The following is a 22,955-nucleotide window of genomic DNA, read 5'->3' as shown; positions in this document are numbered from 1 at the left end:
ATTGACAACGACACTCGTTACATATAAAAATGTAGTAGAAGTGCTCGTACCCCCAAACGCTTTATTCCGGTAAAGATCTGGTTCGATCAAGGAGAAACTATCGAGCTTATGTGTTCCTCCAACACATTCCTGTGACATCATTCCCTTCTCCTTTATGTGTCCGGCTATAGGACGCAACGCGAAGGAAACAAGGGAATACGCCCCAGAAATACGTCTTTTTCTTCGTGCATAGTGCATACTGGAAGCTGCAGAATCTGTGGGACCATAAATTTCCCATAAAAAGCATTGTTACGCACATAATGCTCCTGGAAGGTTCGCGATTCAATGGTTTTAAACCATTCCGGCGGAATTGGCCTTCCGTACCGTTTCCGCAAATTACGCGTACATTCCCTTAAACATTCTTCTCTTGATAACACTTTTTTAATCGAAATTGTGGAAGCGTTCGAACTAAAATAGAATCAAACGAGGCTAGGCTATCCGCCGCGCCGGCTCGTCGAGAAAATTTTTTCCCAATCCTTTTGTAAAACGAAAACCAGAAGGAAAGAGTCCGAACGTATTAAAATAACGAAATATTCACCTATCTCTTACAAATTGCCACGGAAAATGGGATAGCCTAATTAGATTCGGAGTTCCTCGTCGCGATCCACTCATGGCCGCTCGCGTATTTTCACCCTTGTTCGTTACACGCCCGTATAAAAAGAACCTGTTACAGCGTTGTAAAGGGCCGCCGCAAATGAATTAAGGAACGCTGAGATGCGTCACCGGAAGAGGTGCATACGAGACTGTGCGAGCTACCGCGTTGTTACCGCGAGTCAAGAGGTGCATATTTTTCCTGGTTATCGTGCACGCGGATCGCTTACCATGCGACATTTACCATCAGACCTGATAACAACCCTTCTACACAACATGAATAATTATTATATGTATTATTACGTGGACAACGAGTAGAAGGTGCTTCGCAACACTGATCTCTTCACCCTTAGACCGTCGGACGCGTCTGACGAGAGATTTTGTGGCTGCAATAACTAGATCCATTCTAATTTTTACATAGCAATTTCCTTTTAAATATTTTTCAAGCCACTTCTTTGAAATCTACGCTATTGTGTTTTAGAATTTATTCGTTTACGATTCTGGGTCAAAATGGACCCAACTCCGTCCATCGGAAGGTTAAGTGAGTTTGCCTAGGTACGAATCGGAAAAACTAAAAATTTTCTGAATGACAGTATGTTTTCTGATAGAAGACGTCTGACATACGATTATAGTTAGACAGCGGATTTCTTGCATCTAAAAAATCTGAGAATATCACCTACACTCTCTTGAATTTATCAGAATTCTTAAAATAATAGTTGTTAAAAGATATATCTAATCCCGTATCATATTATTGGGAATATATTTTTTAGAATATGCAGATCTCTCTCTGGCACAGAGTGAAATATTTATTCAAAAAATATGCCACAACTTCTGCATACCTGCTGGCTACGAAAAATAGTTTTTGTTTACAGAAATATAAAAAATAATTAAGGAAAAGATGATTTTTTATTTATTTAACTAGAAACAACGTTGTCAAGTTATTAGAACAGAAATACATAAAAATGGGAGTGCAAATGGATGTTGTCTAGGGGCTATAAAGATTTATACACGGTTAAATTGCTTTATAACAGTTCGATTTTGTCTAAACATCTGGGGTCTAATTATGGTCAGTCAAATGGATAATGTTAGTAATACAATGTAAGTCGAATCCTCTGAGGAGTGTTTCACTTACATCTACCGTTGCAATATCTTGTTTCAATCGAGTAATGAACCGCTGTTTCATGTTTTAATGCCTAATATACATTGAGGTGTCGAAACGGTGATTAACTGTGCCGTTCGAATAAGGTACTTGTATACGATATCGTAGTCGTAACATGCATTTCCTGCTGAGAACACTATGGAATATTACAGAGCTTCAAATGTTCTCTTTGACGAATATTAGCTACCTGTATCGAATCCTGTGTTCCACGCTTTAATGTCCCTCCTCGTTTTAGTAATATCAAACATGAATGCTTCAGTGATTCGTCTGAACTTAAAATTCAATTTTTGTGATGATGCTGTACCTCTGTTTAAAACTCGACTAATCTACTTTTTTAAAGAATTTTGTAGTTTAATTCTTTAGAAATGTCTCTGTAAAATCTTAAGTTAGAATTCATAATATTTTCGAACTTATTAACTACTGAAACATATGTGACTCGGTATTTCAAAGTGCAACTTAAAATTTTCAAGATATTTCACTTGAATCGACGTTCCCGCAGTTGGTTGGCATGGCTAACACATGTCCGGTCGCATGACTAAAATTAGTCTCTTCATTCCCAATGACCAACAATCATATAAATATCAGTCACATTAGTAATTTGTATCTTGTACTGAATAAATAAATCCACCTTCTTTGAATCGAAATGAATTAAATGATCTACGAAATTAAATCATGAAGTTATTATAAAATATAAGAAAGAATGCAAACATAAATAGCGAAAAAATACTGGTCAGGTAATTGTTAAGAAAAAGGTATTTGACCAATCAACTTAACTATATTTTAACTATATTTTGAGTACTGTTTTCATTAGACCTTCAATCAAGATAGAACTGAAAAATATAAATGATGAACAAATGAATTTTTTTTATGTACTTCTCACCATCATTTGCAAATGCGAGCATGATATCCGAAAGATCTTAAAGGATTTCGGATCGACGATCTAACAAAAAGTGAACAATTCTGATTAGGGCTCGAGGCAGTCAGTTAGCTTTAGCGCAGTTGCAGATACATATGACGCATTGGTTTCGAGGCAGGATGTTTTAAAAATACGATTCGGCTTTCGGCAATTTAAACTGGGAATCCAATTCGGACCACAGGCCGCAGAGTTTGCATCAAACATTTGCACTGCCGAATCGCGCAATCGAAGGATAATTATTTCACGACGTCAAACAAACCCTTGTCTGAGTAAAAAACATGTGTCCCGTAGGGCCAAGGTAGCCGAAAACCAATTACAACGTAATGCGCGTTTTAATTCGGTCACCGGAATTGATATTAGCCTAATTCGAGAATCGGTTGACAGGGTAATTGATGGAAACTAATTCAATGCGGAAGGCAACATAACGGAACACTAGAGCATCCAGGGATTTCAACGCGCGGCAAAATCCTGCCGAGATTTTCAATGGAAATTTCCTCGAATATCAAGTAAATGCTCGTCGCGTTTGTAACCGTAACAGACGGTACTCTGGATTTTAACCCTTTGCAGTCCGAGCTATTTTAACTTGAAAAAAAAACAATTCTTCCGACCTAGAATTATTCGATTGTATATAATTTTTTTCATTTTATGGATATGAAATTGATTTAATACCTCATACAATACTTAATGTGCAGTAACTGATTGGATACCAACATATTTAATAATGTAAACAATATTGTGAATAATGGTACAACAATTTTTAGTGGTGACTCTGAGTCACCCCTCGATTGTTTAGGGTTAATTTGATCAGCTCAAATACAATAAATCCCGTAATTATCAGAACGCCGTTGTCCAAAAACTTGTTCATCTTTGTGCGGGGAACCGTCCGTGATCGAACGAGCAAAACTTTCCAAACCTCCATGCATTTTGTACGCTGTGCTTTAACCGGCTGTATTGGCCGTAAAAAAAAAACTTGTTCAAACTTCTAAACAGATGCTGATCCGTATTGGACAGGAGCGATGGAAGGAAGTTCCGTAATTTGAATACATTTCTTGACCGAGTTATCCAAACTTTCAAATAAATTTGGATACGAATGCAGACACAAGAGGCGGGAACTTCATAGCGCAAACGTATCAATTCCCCCAGAAATCTTTACCGTTTCTCTCTTTTTACTGTGATACTTTACTTGTTCTCGAAAGAAGTTGTTTCCGCTTGGTCGGACAGAAATCGAGTTTTACCGTCTTCGTACCGGGATTCTCCTCATCCGGTTGCGAACCGTCACGCGTCTAACTTCGGGCCCTTGCAAGAAGCAAACACGAATTCTCCGCGTAACCGCTTGGACCAAGCGGTATTCCGTTAACGAAGCAGGAGTCAGCCCTTGCATAGTTTCGCTGACTATAATCAACGGTAAGACCACAAGTGTCGGGGCTACGTAGGTGTTCGCTGATGTGAACAGAGCAAAAACTTCCAGATTGAACAAAAAAAAAATACAGGGGGCGAATACACGAGACTAATCCTTTTTGAAAAGTCAACAGCGTGACAGAAAGCGCCGGGAAAATTCGTTAGCATGGACTGATAAAACTGGTCGCGAGCGGCCGATGGAAACCGCGATAGGGCGGTAGGTTGCTGATAATGCTCGCTTTGTAACCCCATTCAAATACCTTGAATCGCGTTCGGGTCAGCAGTTGGCCAGCGATGCATTCTTTTAGGAACACCTCGGAACAATCTGCGTGTCCGGCCGTTTGTCTCCGCGTATGGCGGCGCACACGTCCGGAATTTCGAATCCTCCGTGGGTCGAGCATTCGTCGACAATATCGGAACGCCAGGAATGACGTGGAGCATACATAGAAGCTCCTCAGGGTTTGTACAACTCGGATGAGAAGTCTCCTTCTCGAGGACAATGCGTTCGGAGAGAACGCTCGAGATCAGAAATGTTCAACTCGTGGCTCTCAAGCTACGTCACCCCAATGAAGGTTGCCGGCGTGAACACGGATTGTCCTGTTAGACATTGACGTGATTCGAAATACAGTGCTGTCTCGAGAAACAGCCAATGTTTGTTTTGAGAATAGGACATTTCTATTCCCTCTTCTTCTTTCGAGGTTGTCCGCTCGACACCGCTTAGCGCCAGAACGAGACGGTATGCTCAATTCTTTATGGGACCCAGAGGCTCGAAAACAAAGGTAAGCCGAATAGGTACCCTGATCCGAGAAACGTCAGTAACACGAAATCGGCTCTGCCATTTCTAGAGACAAAACTGTAAGGGGCAATGACACTACCCTTAGCTTTCCAGGAATGATATCTGTGCACCGTACCGATTCTGCGGAATATTTCGATTCCATAAAATGAAAACAATCATATACAATGAAATTATTCTAGGTCGGAAGAAATGTTTAATTTTCAAGTTAAAATAGCTCCGACTGCAAAGGGTTAAATTTCATACAGATTCATTCATGATTATCTGATTTGTAAAATTTGAAGACTGCTATGAACAATATCCAAAAGTCTAAATCATCCGGAGATTATGGTAACAACTGTAAATATCATACAACGTCGATTGTACAGAAAGTAATTGGCAATCGGTCGCCGTCCGTGAAGAGTTAAATAAGTTAATCTCTTACAACTCCTTCAAAATAAAGAGCAACAGATCCAGCCGTAAATGAGTTAGTGTTCTACGATTCCGTCGAAATAAAGAGCAACAAAACCACCCTTAAATAAGTTAGTCTTCTACGCCGATTGCCCTACTCTTTTGTACGACTCTGATGACATTTGCCTCGAAGCTACCTAGCTTCCAGCGGAAGCAAATATTGTACACGTAATCTTTGGTCTATCGCATAGGTTTCCCATTCACCACGCGTACGAAGCGTAATAACTCGCTAACGAGAAGCAAAATACAAGATGCCTATGACGGTATAATGTAACGTAGTATGTTCGGTTTGCTTTCATTCAAATTTGGAGGTTCGTCGTGCAAGTACTTAATAGGCCGCAGAGGAACACTTAGCAGTGCATAAGTCTCAAATGCAGCGGAACGAGCAAACGGAGCAATCAAAATCGATGCATATTCCAAGCATGACGACTTGTCAAGTGGAATTTAATAAAGAGAAACTCTCCCTGAGAAACTGCTCTCTCGGACCTCTTGGAGGATACGTGACTTGTGTATTCGATCGAAGTGGTTTTCTTTTCTTAGTGGATCTCGTTTACGACGGTCTAGCATCAAGGTGATTGTCTTTTGAATAAATTTAATCCGAGACAACCAGGTCACTGATAAGATCGCTGGTAGTCCTCGCACCCCCTTCACCCCCACTCGCTACCAACCAGCCGTTTCTCTGTTTCAGATGCGGTATGAAACTATTAGGTATCTCCCTTTGATCATTCCACTCGTAGTTATAGTTAACGCATTCCGACGAGCAATTGCATGCAATTTCTCGGTAATAGAAACCTCGTATCTGTTATGGACCGATAATTAACACACAAGTGCCCCGTGATCGGAAAGCGTACCGAGCAACAAGTTAAAATAAGGCGAATGAAGTGTCCTGTTGCTGTTCGCGTTGTGCAAAATCGTGGACACAGATGTACGTTTGTTATACATATATGTATGTATATCTGACGAGGACGGTAGCTTGAAAGTGAGAAGAACAGTGACGATTGTGCACGACATCGATTCACGTTATCAGCGTCCACTGTTTCACTCTATTGTGAATCACGTATACAGATCCGTACATTTTTTCTGGCAAAACACCAAATTCTCCGTGCTGGAATTGCCTTTCCACCGATCGCCGATTTCCCTCAACGAAACCACACTTAGTCGATCGTTGTGGACCACCTTTCTTTTTCGCTTCTTTCAGCGAAAGCGACTCTGCGCGATAGCTAATGAATTGCTTACAGTGCTGGGACATCCGCGCTCTTTAATGCGTCGTTTTTAGAACCCGTTCACAGAGGATTTAAAGGAAGGTACACAACGTCCAAAAAAGGAAGGTTTAATGGAGTGCAAACAAGTGTCGGGTTAGATAATCGCGCGCAATTAAAAGTGCCGTCCCAAGCAACATCACGCGAGCGGTAAAAATGAGTTGAAAGCCTCGACGGAGCATTTCCACTGTATATAATTCGGTTTTTATTGTTTCCGCGAACGGGGAAGCTTGTAGCCGGACAGAACTGAAGCATGCAGTTTTTCGCCAAAGCGGAAGTAACCGCGTTGTAAAACTATACACGCTCTATTACTCGCGTTTACGCCGCCATGCTGCTACTATAATGTCGTTCGGGTCGCGTTTCTTCACGCGACAAAACATCCCGGCGAGATATTCTTTGTGATTTTTTGTTGTTGGGGCATAACGGAGAGCATGGTGTGCGCGAGAAACGTGTTACAATCAACTTTCATCGTCCCTCCAGCTACTCGTGTTGCAACACTCTTTTATACCTTAAAACGATCCGTATTGCAATCTGACTCGAAATTTGAAGTTGGTATTGCACGGTCAATTGATACCGATTGGAAAGTCCATCGAAACAAAGGAGCTTTCAGCGAAAAACATCGCGGAACTGTATCGGCTGTTAAAATTGATCCTCTTATGAAACCGGATCACTTGATCCGATTAAACAATGCGCCCCCTACCCCCGCCTCCGTCTTCTTCCTCCCCGACGTTGTTCCACAATACGTTCAAAAATTTACTTCGATAGATAATAACTGTTCTTAATAAGGTCACGCGGAAACTATGCCAAGCGGAGGTGAGCGCGCCGAGAAGGGAGACAAAGGAAAAGACACTTACCATCAGCAACTTGACTTTGTTAACCAAAGGGGATGTCGTAAGGAACTTGTTGACGGCCGTCAATATTTTCCCTTCCAACGTGGCAGCGTTTCCGGCGTCTCGTTCTTGCGAACATCCGGGCCCGATGTTCGCTACTTCGGGGCTGGGCAACAACCCCCGGCAGTCTCGCGGGAAGTCCCTCTTCTTCAGTCTCCTCGCGAGCCCTCGTGGCTCCTCTACCCTTCCTGTTGTCGTTCCCTTAACGATTACGCTTCGAGCGTGTTTCGCCTATCCGCATCAAATGCGATTACCTAATTTTATTCCGGCGACCCCTTAAGGCATCCGTTACCGCGCGACAGCCGATTGCGTATCCTCCAGGGTCGCGAACTCGACCAGAATAACAAACGGGTTCGGGAGAGGATCAAGCTGGTTGTCTCGCCGCGCCGATCCGAGCGGATCTCAGGCGTGTGGAAATCTTTGTCGAGATATCGTTGTCGAGATTATTATGCTGGTAACGGAAACGAAGATCGTAGCTCAGGTAGCATCGACCGATACCATTCGATCGCAAACGGGACTTTGTTGAGCAGTGTACGATCTCTGTTTCGGTTCAAAATCGCTCTCGGGTTCTGTTCAAAATCGATGATCGATCGGATCGATCGCTCCCATTCCTTTCCCTTACGAATTGCCTCGGCCCGGTACCACAAGAGTTCGATGGATCGGCGACTTCCGAAGGGTCTAGGATAGGTCCTTAGGGTGCCGACGGTGCCGCGTTCTCGATGTGAACTGAAGTCCGGAGCGGGCAGATGGATGCTGCGAGTTGCTCCACAGGCAGAAGAACGCGCGCGCGAGAGAAAGCCGCGCGTGTCGTTGGGGGAGAGAGACAACTAGAGAGAAGAGGGGAACCGTGAACGAGCGAGGGTGAGAGAAGCGGCTGAGCGGTAGGGGTTGATACGTGGAGATTCGAAGGGGAGAGGGGCTATCTATTCAGGGAGGGAGTGAATGGGAGGGAAAGGAGGCCTCGGCGAGGGTACAGCTTCGACAAACGCCACTAGTTGCTGGCAACCCTTGCACGTTTACGCGCACGACGTTCGATGCTGATTACAGATGCTCGTTTCTTAACACCTGAAATCCTACCCCAGGCACTACGATTTACTTTACACTGCTTTAGAATTTCTTTATCATTCATAATTTTCTATAAGAAGAAAATACAGAGGGTGGCCAAATCATACTCAAACTTATATTTTGTAAGTTTACATCATTACAGTTTACTATCATTAGACTGCGGATCTTTATGCAAAATGAAAATGTTCTGCATCATTTGTGAGAAGCAGGAGTTAAATAAAAATTCATTTTATCCATTAATGGTGTCTTTACATTGAACACAACGTTATACCATTGTAATATTTCACCCAGCTAATTTCTTCATAAATGCATAAAAATCCGCCGTCTAACTATCATATAATATTATAGTGCGTCTATAGACGAATTCAACGAGTCAATGTCAGTAATAAAGTCATTTTCTGTCCTGGAAAGTCGTGAAATGGTATAAAACCGTGCGTCGGATCACAATACGCTCCTAACTAAGGTCCGCTAAGCCTATTTGATCTTGTGTGCCGCTAAACCGTACCGGCTATTACAGAAATTCTTTTTCTCGGGAGAAGCTACTACAATGAAGTGAAGCTAGCAAACAATTACAGGTTGTTTAATTAATGACGTTTACTTATGCGTATCAATTTGTTCTATTTTGAATTATTTAAAACTAAATTCTATGGATACACCTTCCACATACCCGCCGTTGTTGAAAATGCATTTTTCCAGGCGTTTAATCAATTGTACACACAATAATGCGTGACTATATGTGTGACTGTACATATAATAATCACAGACTATTTTATAAAAGTTCAAATAAAGAGCTAGAAGTTTCTTGTGAAGAAAGATTCCCATTATCACAGACTATTTTATACAAGTTCAAATAAAGGAAAAAAATACATTTTTCCATGCTAGATGTTTTTTATGAAATTAAAATATCTACCACTTTCGTTAGTATGCAGGTCTAATACTTTAAAATTGTGTTCACACTATACATGCGTAAGATCCGCAGTCTATTAATAACATACACGTATGTAGTAGATTCCGTTCGAAATCCTCATCACGAGTCCGACTCGATGTTGCGCAAGGGGTTAAGCGAACGATTAATTCTAGCCCTCCTGCCACATTCGCATAAGCATATCGCATTTGCTTGTCATTTATCCACCGTAGAAAAGCGCGCAACAATGCCGAAATGATTTATTGTCAGATTACATAGCGAACTGAACTCTACTTCGACAGGTATCACGACATCCTCCCTTTTTCGTTTCAGCCTTTGTCTCGATCGGGTTGAAAATCACAAATCGCACGAAAAAAAAGGAAACAATGCTGTGCAGAAACGATGCAACCCCATTGTTCCCATGTTCGATCGTAAATGCCCAGTGACAAAGGAAATGTCACTGGCGGCAAAATTTCTTGTGAGTGCTGTCGCAGTTCTTAAAATTGGACCGAGTGATCCAGTCGATGGTATCGATGGTGGTTCATCACAATTTACATGGAACTGATGACGAACGTTTTTTCAACGGGAATAATACGGACGAGCGTATCAGTCACAATAATCAACGCCATTTTGTTTTCCTGCTGAACGAGCAATCAATGTTATTCGACCCGAATCAAAATTCAATCTGCTTCACGCGTTTCGTTCAAGTGATTTGGATCAGATTTTCGTTTGACGTCAGAGCTCCATGCGCTCTATAGACCAGTAACGAATGTTAAGTTAATGATATTTTGATTTGGACATCACCAACATGATTTCGCTAAAATAATGAAACGGATGTATTTTTCGACGCACCGAGTGTTCGTTACTTCTGCGAAAAATCAGGCCGGACGCCGTGTTTCAAGAATTCATTATCTGCGTTATAATTAGATAATTTGCGAGAATTCTTTTTTCTGCTGTAGTACAGGCACGCCATGCATAGAGAATGCGGGAGTGAATAATTAAATTCAGTTTGCGCCCGGTAGAAATAAAGCAACCGACGAGATCGTATCCGAGGAAAGACACGCTTTGTCCTCATTTTAGAACGTCATCCTTGTCTACGTCTCCGACTACATCTACGATAAAGAACGAGTATCATTACGGGGAGAAAGCGGACGGCAAAATTAAGTTCGAGTTAAGTTAGTCCCTTTAGAATGAATACTGAAAGCCGGTCCCTGCATCTGAATATAAAGGTGCGCATTCAATTGAAACCGCCGATTACACCTAGACGGCTACTCAGAAACGGGTCCACTAACTCCTGATGAAATTTTATGTCTTCCTAGAGTGGCGCTTTGAAATCTCCTTAACGTATCAAGACGTAAACAATCCTATGGCCATTTACGCCATCGTCGAGTTTCCCGACGGAAATAATAGACACCTCGGTATTAACCCGCACTTATGTAAAACAGTTCGTTACCATGAAATTTGTTTCGAACGTCATCCTTTTTCCCTCCCCCGCAAATAACGTGTGATTTATATCGTAGGATTAATTAGTGACCGGTGTATTGTAATCATTTTATTTGAATTTGACAAACAATCGATGGGAAATAATTGGGTATACGTAATCGGCGATGAGTGTTACATAAATATACATATAAACTAAATACGATCGAATTGTAATTAACCTCCATTTCCTAAATTAAGTACTTTACCATTATTCGTGTGCTAAACGGAAGTTTCGGGTGAGAGAGGTGCAGGTGCTGCCACCTGTTGACGCGTCCCTCAACATGGACGAATCCAGTATCGACTACAAGTAACGTTGTGCGCACATTATCTCCCATATAATTCGTCATTAACAATTTCCATAGTTTTCCACGTTTTAAACAGTATTGATAAAATATAACTAATATTTATTTCAAATTACGAAAATACATGTACCGATCTTGCACGCAAAGACCGACCGCATCGCGTTTCCGTTACAGTAACATTGCCACATCATATAAATTTTCTATTTTCTATTTCTGCACTTTTATCAAAAGGACTTTTCCTCGTATAATATCACAGGTATAGGTACTCGAAGTGTAATCCATAAGTCATGCTCAGTCCCTGCGAGTCTCTACGTTGTATTCGACATTCGTCGAACACGTTATCGCTGTATCGGTAACTCGAACAGTTCGCGACCTACGTAGTTATTATCAAGCAATTATCGGAATCAACGTAACCGAAGCGTAGCCAACGTTGAAGTGGCTTGTACCGCTACAAAAATGTACACCTTTACACCGTGTTCAAGATCAAAAGGTGAATAATGTATTATTCGTGATATCAAGTTAATGAAAATATTGTGTCGCGCAATAAGCCCCTCCGCGATAACCGTGGAAATATCGCGCGGATCGGACACACGCGTACATATGTTTAATATATATATATATATATATATATATATATATATATATATATATATATATATATATATATATATATATATACACACGTTCAGAGCTAAGTCTTATGAATCGCCACGATCGCTCACATAGATACGGCGGAACTAACGTTGTTAGTTATCCGATGGACGTATAGCCAGCGCCAGAACCTGTTGTATTTGTATCCTGACGTCCAGCTTCTTCTCTTCCGGTACTTGTCGAACGATAGGCAATAAGGAGAGCAGGAACATTTTGTCGTAGTCGTCCTCGTCGTAAGCAACTCGTTGGCTGCTATGTGACGACAGCATATCGTGAATTTCATTATCGAAGGACGCGAACGACGTCTCGCAAAGCTGTTTCGGATAACGGGGACACATTTTATAGGATGCGCCCGGTTGAAGATACTCTCTGGACGCTGTTATGGGAGGAGCGGCGTGGGTTAACGGCATATCGTATTCTTCGATCACCGGATTGTCAACTTCACCCTCGCTTTCTTCCGACTTGCAATTATTCAGCCGTATTGTAACGTTCCTGTAGAGCACAGAAGCGCTAATATAAGACGGTCCTGCGCGTTCACCGTTTCATTCACACCCGAGCAACGCGCCAGGTACTATACATATACCAACCGTTTGTTCTCCACCGTTGGCATAAGGAACTGCAGCTGATCGAAGTACATGTATTTCTTCCGTTTCCTACCGGACGGTCCCAATTTCTGTGACTTCTGCAGCTTCAGCTCCTTCATGAAATAATCACGGATGTTCCTCCATTTTCCGCGTAGATTTTTCTCTGAAACAATGATACGATTATGCCGATACGATATAGATCGTAGATGATACGATCTATACGTCCCGGTGTAATTAGTATGCGTCGGCATTCTGCCGTGCGGAACGGCTGTTAATCGACCGTCTAAATCACACACTCTGATAGATAACAATATCTCCCTTATATCATAGGATTTCTGGGGAGAAATGAATGCGGCCGGCGCCGCGTCCAATTTTTAAGGAAAGTATAATAATTCAAGACCGATATTTTCATCGTTGGATTATGTAAACGAACAATTGTCACTTTCATAACCGTACGATGAAAAGGAAAAACGATATTAGAACTAATTTTAAATGACCGCAGACATACGGTCGTGGCGACCAGTGCCAGGGTCGAGCAAGTGCAAGTGGAGGAATCCGGATCAATCGATCGCAAGAGACTGTGTGTATACCTTCTACGTTTCTCTCCTCGTCCGTCAAGCGCGCCCAATTCGGTACCATCACCTGGCAGACCTCGTCCCACGCGGTCATCTTGGCGTTACGGTCGTTGTACTCGCTACGATTCACGTCGTAAATCGCTGGACGTTTCTCTATCTCCTCGATAAATTTCTCCGTATCGAACATGGCGAATAATACCGGGCGCTGGAACCACCCTTGCAGCTTATCGTTCGATTATCCCTTTGTCCCGTTTCGTTGGAACTTTTTAACTTTAGAATGTTTGCAATAAAACAGGTGCCAGAGGAGATAACCAGTCAGACAAAGAGAAAGAAAGAGAGAAGCAGAGAAAGGGAGAGAGAGAGAGAGAGGGGGGAACAATGAGAATAGAGAATTGTAGGATAGTTAATGAGGAGGATAAGGGATGAAACGTGGACTGTTTTTCAACGAGGCAACTAGAGATACGAGATTATCGATTCGGATTAATACGGAACGTAAAGGACGGCACAAGCCGGTCAATAAATGCAGTCGATGTGCTATGAAATCGGTTGGATCGTGAGCGAACGACCGCGAGAACGTAGGACCGGTCAAAACGAAGGAAAAAATCTAAATAGAATATTGGACGGAAACGTGCCTCCCGCAAGCAATTCGACCCGTGTACGCTACGCCGTCGCCGGCAGCTTGCGCGTCACTGCGGAGAAACCGTTGCACGGCTAGCTTGGTTTGGCATCATGGCGCTAGCCCTGGCGTGCGGTTGCGGTTGCGGAGCGGAATCTATGCCGCTGCTATGCCGCAGCGTTGCCAAATCTATCTCGGCGAGAGAGGCTGAAAGCCAGCGGAACCCGCGGGGCGAGCTTGTCGCGCCGCTCCGCTCCGCGCGCTCACTCGATCGCCTCCTTTCCTCCTTGTGGACTGTAAATGTGTGCAACACGCCACGACGCGACGCGACGCGGTGCGGCGGGACGCGGCGCGTCCCCGTTGGCCGGCCGGTCGCCGCCGCATTTCCAATGCGGTGATACTGGCGCTCATCGACCGCACCGGATTTATAATAACGCTGCGAGAAACCGGTGATCGGCTGGAACCGGTTGTCAAAGGTATTCGCTAACTTTATAAATAGACGGTTTCATCGAATAATATCCGTACGGAGCGTAATTCGGATTGAAGCCTCGTCGAAGCTGGAAAAACGAAAAACGAAGGATTCACGGACGAGGAATAGCCCGAATTCGTCCGGGTGGCACGTTGCACAGACGCACACGGATCGCGTTCTTGCCGTGGTTGAAGCGGAATTCGGGCTGTTTCGACGTTGCCAAACGCGTCGGGCATGGTCGCGTGCGTCGAATGTGGCGCGTTGCTACGTGATCGTGTGGACACCATGCTCAGCGAGAATGGACGTGGGTACGCGGCGGTCACGTCGTCGCGTTTCCACCGCGCCGTTATCGACCATGCCGTGGGGTTTGGCAAACGCAGCTAAAACGATCACGCCGGATGAAACGTTATACCGCCGCTTTTGTGCGCGATCCCGTGGACCTTGAGGGATGATCAAGATAAACGGGGAGAGACCACCGAGAAAACATTCTTTGCAACATGCACGCGATTGCATTCTGATTGGTCTATTCGTTGTAGAGCAATCGCGGAACATAATAAAAGCAACGTACAAATTTGTTCACAGAACTACGCAGATCATCGTGGAAACATCGATTGTTCGCGATATTCTACAAACAATACAGATAAAAATTCATATCGCTAAAGTTTAATTATAACTTAATGACTTTCCTCAACAATGCGGTGTGGTTCACATGCTGATAACAGAAACTCCTATGACACCTTGTATAATCACTGGGGATATAATGAAAATATCTGACCTGTTCGAATGTTCTGAATAATTACGTTCATACTTTGATCGCACAGCTCTGCGATTGGCTGCTGCGTCGCGCGCGGTTCCACATCGTCCAATAGCGAACGAGCACCGGTACAATCAGCCAGTGCTTGCGCATGATCCCATACGCCACCGCCGCTCCATTGTCAAGTAATTGATCGCGATTAATGTTATAATAATCGTACGAAATCATGAAACCATTGTATACATTGATTGTAGATTAAAATCGATCGGATGCATCGGATTGCAAAAGATTCGTTTACCTAAAATATGAAGTATTGAAATGAAAGCCAACTCCGTTGATAACCGATCGGATAAAGATTTCTTTTAAACATGCACAATACAAGTCTTATCGTATAACCATAAATCACTTGATTACAATAATGTTTATTCGCACACCAGAACGGCCACGAGTCTCGTGTTTGTGTCCCCGATGTGCAACAACTAGAGTTGTCGAAAAATGTAGAGGAAAACGTCGTACCACGTTGCGTGTGGAAGAAAGGCAGGAAATAAAAGAGGGTGGAATCAATTTAGCGGTAACCTGTAATAAAAACGAAAGAAATCAGGATGTTGAAAAGAGACGAGGCATCGAGAGTCCGAGCTGCAGCTGCGAATATTTCGATGGGTGGGGAGGGATGGGGGCGACCGCGCAAGCGAAACTGCTGAAAGAGAGAAGAATATTTTCGAGTAAAGGACGAAAGGAACCGACGCCGACGATACGTTGAAATGAGAAAGAGAGACCGAGAGTGGGAAGGGTGCAAACGGGGTGTGCAGAAAGGAGAGAGAGACGAAGAAACGCGGAGACGGTAGGTGGGAACGGGAGAAGGAGGGAGGGCGAGCTATGTACTACTGTATAGTTGGTTCACACTGACGAGATCGTGTACACCTTTAACGTTCCTCGTCCTCCCGGATCCTAGTCAGTCTAGAGCCGGCGTGAAGACAGTGAGCATCAGTCTATTCCCATTGCATCACCGTTTCTCTGTCAGCCCAGTTGGCAATCGTCCTTTGGACCAATATCACACGTGCTCCAGCCCGGATAGTTTCGATCGATCGTCATGCCGACCGAAGAATTCCTTGGAAAGCGATACAAGCTGTCCAGCAGCGAGAATTTCGACGAATTCATGAAAGCCCTTGGTACGTATGAATCGATAAACCATCATCGCGATTATACGATCCGGGGAAAGGACACTCCCCGTGACGCGAACGCCTTCGCGCCGCTGCTCACGCAGTTTATTTCGCGAGATGACTATGCGGAATCGCTGCAGTTTTCGAAGCGATGGACTACGTTCGAGGATGTCGTTATCGCCACCACAAAAATGCGCCGCGACTGTTATGCAAATTGTCTCGCGTTCTCACAAGCAGATCATTTCGGACGGTACGATTGTAATTGATGGTAAACAGCTCTGAAGGTGATGAGATTGTAGGTTCGTTTACAAATATATCCGTGTGTGTATCTACGTACTTATCTACGCACGGCTACACTGCCGCGTTGTTGTTGACTGATAACAAGAAATCGGATCGAGATGAGAGTGATACAATAAATTGGATCTTACCCTATTTGAATAGGATTTTTGTGTGAGATGGTCATATTTTGTAATATCGGAGTTAACTCAGTATCGTAATAAGATAATCAACTTAAATACGTTGAACTATGCCCCCGTGGTCGTGCAACGACCTGACCTCAGTGCTTAATTCCCGCCATGTGCCACAGGCGGAGTCCGATTGAACTCCAATTTAGCACTTAAATTAATTCGCCGGCAAGATTAATAAATCGCAATTGTCAGTCGAATCGGACTAATGTATGGTACTTATGAAATTGACTTAATAAAAATACATTGACCGGCCCGGCCTACTAACACTATCAAACGGAGTAAAACAGGTATTTAGAATCAATCGAAACAGTGGGCGTGATCTTGGCGGATTGGTAAAACTTGTAAGAAAGTACGAGCAAGATTCAACAAGTATTCTTAGATAACTATTCAATCTGCGAATGAACTCCATTTAGAATGAACTCGCGTAGTGTAGAATAACTCGTATCTTTCGTTATCGCTAATGAGTAAGCATACGGAATCATATTATAGCAACATAAGGAAGAATGAGAGGTAGTACTGTTCGGCGTAAACTACAGTATAGTAATATTTATCTCCAGTTGTTGAGGAAATAAATGAGAATAATTAATTTAACTCTCTCTCACTAGGATAGTTTGTTTAAACATCTAAGAACTATACCAGACTTTTTATCCAGTTTTGAAGAAGGAATAAGACGAATATCGCAAATTATCTAGGAACATAATATTGCAGATCTGGTTCGTACTCGAATTTACATAGAGCGCCATTATCGCTTTTATGTCCAAGCAAAAAAAAACGTCATCAATTTTATATTGACTGAGAGGAAGTGCGTTTTGCAAATATTCCGACTTAAAAGTGTTATGTATTTCTGTGTAACTTTTGTCTTTCTTGTATTTCTGTGTGTTTTGTAATTCCGTCTACCATACGCTTATAAAAGTAAAAAGTAAAGATAATCATTACTTTGATATCATTTTTACACGATATATTTCCATTACCGCAAATTTATTAAAGATAGTGATATTCATGTTTTCACACGATTGTCGTGTAAACATTTGTACTAAAAGTTCCAATCTTATGCAACGTCATTAATTTTATATAAATAGATCTTCCATGTCTTACTGTCGTTTAAAGTTCGACGAGCCACGAATGTGTTGCAAATACTGCTTGAATGCGAACCAAACAGGTTTTATTCTTGAATACGTTCCGCACAATCTTAGCACAAAAACGCTATTCTCGCGTTCCCCATTAATGGTTAGATTCAATGAAGAATAATGTTCTTATTATAAGGCAAATATCTCTGCAACAACTGGCAGTTGCATGACCCATGGTCACAAGCCATCGCCTGACGACAGCTCTAATTAATCTCATTCACCTTTTTAAAACATCGCACGCAGCTTAAGAGTCTTTGCCATAAGTAAATCCTTTGAAGGCTAAATAGGTTCAATTCGTTTTCGTCCCAAGTCTAACAATAACTTAATTTAAAATCTAAAACCATTCAAATCAAATCCGTATTAAAACATTTCTCTTTAACACGGTGACTGTTACGTCATCCATATTTAAATGACGGAATTATTTCTTTAGATTTAGAAATGAAATCTTGTGGTGATAGATGCACCATGCTAAATTTGCCTATGATCTGTGAAAAGTAAGAGGATTGAAAAAGTAATGAACTTTATAAATTAACTTCTCGATTTTTATTTTATTGATAAATTGTTGATATGAATAAATTCTTTTAATCTTACTCAATTTTTCTGTTCGCTGAATGATTGATCGACGTTTTAAGTAGAATATAATTTTCTTTAGATTCTTTGGTTGAGAGTCCTCAACGAAAACGGGAACATTATATTGTCTAGAATTCAATTTATCGTTATAAGACATTGTATATATATCGATAGCACTTTGAACGAACGACGACCATCTTATTCGTGCGTACGCGACGTTTTTACATTCTCACAGCGTTGTAGTTATTTCTCTACAAGTACCGGAAATTAAATAATACTGCAAGTTCACACTGATCGGTGTAGCCCACGCAACGAAGTGTTGACTGATGCTATGAAGGAACATAAATTATAGCTTCCTCGAACGGTGACCGATCGACAATTGCATGCTTACACGGAACATGCGATCGCAACGTGCATTGCGGCACTACAATGTTATTTGAGATCTCGTGTCCACAACCGCCTTCGAGAATTGCGACTGCGAATATTGATTATCATTATATAATATACCTGTAATAAAATAACGTAAACGATTCCTATTGAGATAGTTCTATCCGCAACGCGCGGAGAGCACGTTTAAACGGGAAAAAAGGGTTCATGTTACGCAACCGCGTCCACGTATTGTATCGTATGCAATGTTATATAAAATTGTATTATATTCCAATTATGTATTGATTAAAAAAGAAAAACCAGAAGGAAGATTGCATACAGAGTTAACGATTATCGTGTATAAAAGATAGTATATCAACCGTAAACAAGTATAACGGGATTGTAGACGGTATCACAAAAGTTCAAACTTCAAAGTTTGCGACTTTTTGTTGGCGCATTAATCAAACCGGAATTGTGATTCACATATGATTGATAAGGAACCAGGCAGTATCGTTATTTGAAGTATATAATACGGTAATCAGTCGGCTGGTGTTCAGTTTGTTTTGTGCATTCCTCTCGGTGGTCCGTCGCGCGAAGAACGCAATCGTACAAAATGTTGTCCGCCTTCTACGGTAAACGTTACAAGCTGCAGTCCAGTGAGAACTTCGACGAACTCATGAAAGCCTTAGGTGATGTAACGCTTTTTGTTTTGTTAAACGGGAACCATGTGTCTGCGAATTCGCGTTGAACAACATGCTCCCTACGCATCTGATGAGCGACGAACTGGGGCTGCATCTTTCTTGCATACACGCGGAGCTAGCGAAGCGTAGAAACGGCTTGAAAACGACCGGTTTTTGTGGTGTTCTTTCAATTCGCCTTAGATTTCTAAACCGTGCTTCCTCTCCTTTCAGGCGTGGGTGTGATGACCCGTAAAATGGGTAGCTGTACGAGTCCTGTCGTTGAATTAACGGCGAACAATGACCTCTACACGCTGAAGACGACGAGCCCATTCAAGGATTCCGAAATAAAATTCAAGCTCGGCGAGGAGTTCGACGAAGTGACCCCGGACGACAGGAAAGTGAAAAGCGTCTGCACTATGGAGGGAAACAAACTCATTCAGATACAGAAGGGTGCGAAGGTGACCACGATCGAGAGGGAGTTTATGCCAACGGAAATGAAGGCGGTGCGTATGATTCAGTGGCAAAGTAAACTAAGAGAAAAAATCGTACGATCAGCCGTGTGAAACACTGATTGGCGATCTTTCGTTTCGCCGGATGATTCATTATCGTTTCGGCTCGAGGGTCAACGACAAATGTAATAAAATCTGCCAGATAATCAATTACGTAATCTTGCACCGTGGGAGATCATTAAAGAATTATGAGCCTGACGATTCAATTGAGTTAGGTTTCGTGCGATGGAAGCCAACTCCGTAAGGTTGAACGACACACACAACGACAGATAACAGGACCGAACGGTTAATGATAATAACAATGGTCGTGCCATTGGTCAAAAGGTCCGACAATTACCGCATGCCTCTGGTATTCGTGACTCGAACAATTTAATAAGAAGTTCAATAATGAAGTTAATGATAATCAATTGTTCGGAGGCCTCGGGGTTCAGTTAATAAAAAAATTATACGCGCGGGTATTATTACGAACATTTATGCAATATATTTATAAATATATATGTATATACATGTATACATGCATGTGTGAGATCGTTTATTTTTTTCTTCCTGTTGCAGATTATGAAAGTCGACGATATTGTGTGCACGAGAGTATACAAGCTCCTAGAGTAAGGGTATTCCTAACGGAGAAATGATCATTTCTCAGACCAACGATGGATTATCAACGCCAGAATTTATCGTTACAAGTCAAAAAATGATACATTGTTTTTGTTTATAAATGTAAAAAATATGGCAGAGGGGGTCGATGTAGAAATGTATAATGCTCCGACTTCTATTCCAAAGCGAAAAGATGCGCACACACTGTTTCGATAGCGTGTATATTCGTGTTTACATACGTTGAATATAATTATATAACGTCGCAAGAGGTCCGACAGTTCATATATTTTCTACGCTTGTTTTGAATGTAATTCAATTATTTGCTTTTGCACAAACGGAATCTTTATAAATAAAGATATTGGAGTGAGGTATAAAGATAATATTTTCTTATATACTTACAATTAGTGTTACAAAGAATGAATGGATAATTTGCATAAAAAACACATTTAATAATTTTGATTCCACTACTATGTACAATCCTATAACATTCTGTAGAAGCCTATAGTACAATTACTCATTTGGATCTATTACTGGAGAAATCTAAAAAAAGTATTTTTGATATGTGTACACTATTTCGACTGCTGGTTATTTAAGGAAAATAGAAGAAAAAATAAAGCCCTTACATAGTACTCGATGTAACATGTATGACCCTCATCTGTTTGGACCATATACTGGAAACACAAGAGTCCGTTCGTGTTTGTTCTCAAAGAAACTTTATTAGCATACTGCAAGGCTTTCATAGCTGGCTTGATGTGTGACAATTTGTAACTAGATGTTGCTGTTACGGTACACTGAAAATTGTCTACTAAATCACCATCGTGTGGTAACTCAATGTGACAAATTCCAGCTAGACCAGCTGTACTGATTCGAAAATATGGTGCAGAAGGCGATAGAACAAGCTATACAATTAGACAAATTGAAACAAACATAGAACCATTAATGTATAAAACTATAAACGTACATATTTAAAGTTGTGTCCTACCTCAATTAAATCACTGGTTTGATCAAGCTCTGATAATATATCTTTCAACAATTCAGTTTGTAGAACTACTTTATTCAAAACATTTTTTGGTTCTAGATGAAAGTCCAACAATTCATCGGGATCTTGAGTTTTTAAAGAACAGTCTGTTATAATACCATCTTCTTCTATGAGAACCGTTACTGGATGTCCAGTTCCCTATCATTATAATTAATTCATTACTATTTGAAATTTACGGAACATTTAGTTTATAAATACCAATAATAATGAAAGTGTGGTTTAAGATCTAAACAAATTTTATTTGCCAGTTATTTTGTAGTCTGTCCATTTAAAAGTAGACGAGTTAAACCAATGTAATCACATGAATATTATATGTGTTTATACTTTATAAAAAAGTTGTAGAGCCACTGAACGTCCTTGAGAATTGATATTGCTCCAAAACATGCAAAGACATTCGACTAGTATATTTAAATTTATTCGAAAAATAACATCCTCTTTTAAGATAAATTCTTGAAATACACGCGATGGAATGTATGCACTGGCTTGCATACATTTTGCATCTTCCACTGTTACTTTTAAACCATTTTGAGTCCCAAAACATGTTGCAGTCTAAATAAAATGTATAGATTACTAGATCAAATACACTTAATAGTTGAATAAAGATGCTTTGTGTTATTATACCTCCTTAAAATTAATTGCTTTCAATAATTGTACTATAATTTTAAGATTCCCTAGTTTTGCAACAAACTTATAATTTGCTGTATCAGGTAACATGTTGCTCATATGAAACTTGATACATCAATATGTTCTGAAATTGAGTTTCTGTTATGTATTGATAAGACAATTTATCTTTTGTAATTGTTGCTAGCCAATCGGCTAAAACATGTTTGCAAGTGAATAAAGATTTATCGTTTAACACTTGGCACCTGTGAAAAAAAATATTTGATGACTATTGATGCGTTTGATGTTTAAAAAATGAGCATAGAAATTAAAAATTATAATACCTAAATGATGAACAAGTACAATAGTTTATATCAGGAAAAAATGTATATATTGATCCTGAAGAGCCTTTAACTTGCACCAAATATCTTGCATTATTCTTATCACTGTGAGGTGCTGCTGCAGCACTCTCAGATGGATAAATGTGGGTTACACGTCTTTGTTCATACAACTCTAATGCTCTTTCAAATACACCACCAAAAATATTATACAAATTTAATAGAACTTTATCAGAAACTGAAATGATTAATTTTATTATAAAAACTTGCTACCTTATGAATCATTGAATATCACATACATTTTTTTTCCTTTTCAAAACTTGCGGCTGTTTCGTTTAAGATACTATGCACAAGTTTTACATAATTTTCATCATATTTGTTAGACGCAGATAAATTGTCCTCTAATTGTTGATTGGCATTCATGAAGCCTTGTATTCTTGTACCTTGTTCAACTTGTTCAATTATTGTATATAATTATTCTGGGGTCGTATAAAAAAGAAAAATATTTTTAAAAAGACATGAAGAGCTTTTTGAGAAATATACAAGTAAAATTAATGCGTAAAAGTTATTTCAAATTTTGTCTCTCTACGAAATGTCGAACTATAAAT

The 22,955-nt window shown here is 41.0% G+C and overlaps 4 protein-coding genes across 5 annotated transcripts in view; 1 reads left to right on the top strand and 3 right to left on the bottom strand.

Moving 5' to 3' along the window:
- The window catches only part of LOC143207365 (uncharacterized), a 93,283-nt gene extending 85,025 nt beyond the window's left edge, over positions 1-8,258 (bottom strand). Inside the window, exon 1 of the mRNA XM_076420756.1 lies at positions 7,460-8,258. Within this exon, the coding sequence (XP_076276871.1) occupies positions 7,460-7,462 (3 nt within the window). The 5' untranslated portion in view covers positions 7,463-8,258. The remainder of the gene's footprint in view (positions 1-7,459) is intronic.
- A 3,629-nt stretch (positions 8,259-11,887) lies between these two features.
- Positions 11,888-15,591, bottom strand: LOC143221797 (uncharacterized). Its single transcript, XM_076447319.1, has 3 exons — positions 13,074-15,591; positions 12,487-12,646; positions 11,888-12,391 (listed from the first exon to the last, which is right to left on the bottom strand). The coding sequence occupies exons 1-3, from the start codon at positions 13,243-13,245 to the stop codon at positions 11,995-11,997; spliced, it is 729 nt and encodes a 242-aa protein (XP_076303434.1). The 5' UTR covers positions 13,246-15,591; the 3' UTR covers positions 11,888-11,994.
- A 197-nt stretch (positions 15,592-15,788) lies between these two features.
- Fabp (fatty acid binding protein) lies at positions 15,789-22,010 on the top strand. Of its 2 annotated transcripts, none has more exons than XM_076447320.1 (3): positions 15,789-16,066; positions 19,499-19,770; positions 20,332-22,010. In XM_076447320.1, the coding sequence occupies exons 1-3, from the start codon at positions 15,988-15,990 to the stop codon at positions 20,383-20,385; spliced, it is 405 nt and encodes a 134-aa protein (XP_076303435.1). In that variant the 5' UTR covers positions 15,789-15,987; the 3' UTR covers positions 20,386-22,010. The 2 variants fall into 2 exon arrangements, with proteins under 2 accessions (XP_076303435.1, XP_076303436.1); XM_076447321.1 differs by lacking the exon at positions 15,789-16,066 and adding an exon at positions 19,118-19,276.
- LOC143221799 (cell cycle checkpoint protein RAD1) lies at positions 20,233-22,789 on the bottom strand. Its single transcript, XM_076447322.1, has 5 exons — positions 22,621-22,789; positions 22,031-22,530; positions 21,734-21,958; positions 21,353-21,547; positions 20,233-21,269 (listed from the first exon to the last, which is right to left on the bottom strand). Exons 2-5 carry the CDS (start codon positions 22,130-22,132, stop codon positions 20,940-20,942), a joined length of 852 nt encoding a protein of 283 aa, XP_076303437.1. The 5' UTR covers positions 22,133-22,530; positions 22,621-22,789; the 3' UTR covers positions 20,233-20,939.
- Between the last annotated feature and the right edge of the window lie 166 nt (positions 22,790-22,955).

The sequence above is a fragment of the Lasioglossum baleicum genome, chromosome 3 (genome assembly GCF_051020765.1).
Source record: "Lasioglossum baleicum chromosome 3, iyLasBale1, whole genome shotgun sequence".
Taxonomy (NCBI): Eukaryota; Metazoa; Arthropoda; class Insecta; order Hymenoptera; family Halictidae; genus Lasioglossum; species Lasioglossum baleicum.
Note: the sequence above shows the minus strand (reverse complement) of the source record. Positions and strands in the feature narration are given on the sequence as shown.

What these genes read in the sequence shown, in the direction of transcription:
- LOC143221799 (XM_076447322.1), bottom strand. Translation starts at nt 22,132, where the DNA reads ATGAGCAACATGTTACCTGATACAGCAAATTATAAGTTTGTTGCAAAA. An exon ending in CTCTACAACTTTTTTATAAA is followed by an intron (nt 21,548 to 21,733) that starts GTATAAACACAT and finishes TTATAATGATAG; the next exon opens with GGAACTGGACATCCAGTAAC. An exon ending in AAACCAGTGATTTAATTGAG is followed by an intron (nt 21,270 to 21,352) that starts GTAGGACACAAC and finishes CTAATTGTATAG; the next exon opens with CTTGTTCTATCGCCTTCTGC.
- LOC143221797 (XM_076447319.1), bottom strand. Translation starts at nt 13,245, where the DNA reads ATGTTCGATACGGAGAAATTTATCGAGGAGATAGAGAAACGTCCAGCG. An exon ending in CGAGGAGAGAAACGTAGAAG is followed by an intron (nt 12,647 to 13,073) that starts GTATACACACAG and finishes TCATTGTTTCAG; the next exon opens with AGAAAAATCTACGCGGAAAA. An exon ending in CCAACGGTGGAGAACAAACG is followed by an intron (nt 12,392 to 12,486) that starts GTTGGTATATGT and finishes TGTGCTCTACAG; the next exon opens with GAACGTTACAATACGGCTGA.
- Fabp (XM_076447320.1), top strand. Translation starts at nt 15,988, where the DNA reads ATGCCGACCGAAGAATTCCTTGGAAAGCGATACAAGCTGTCCAGCAGC. An exon ending in CGAATTCATGAAAGCCCTTG is followed by an intron (nt 16,067 to 19,498) that starts GTACGTATGAAT and finishes CTCTCCTTTCAG; the next exon opens with GCGTGGGTGTGATGACCCGT. An exon ending in TGCCAACGGAAATGAAGGCG is followed by an intron (nt 19,771 to 20,331) that starts GTGCGTATGATT and finishes TTCCTGTTGCAG; the next exon opens with ATTATGAAAGTCGACGATAT.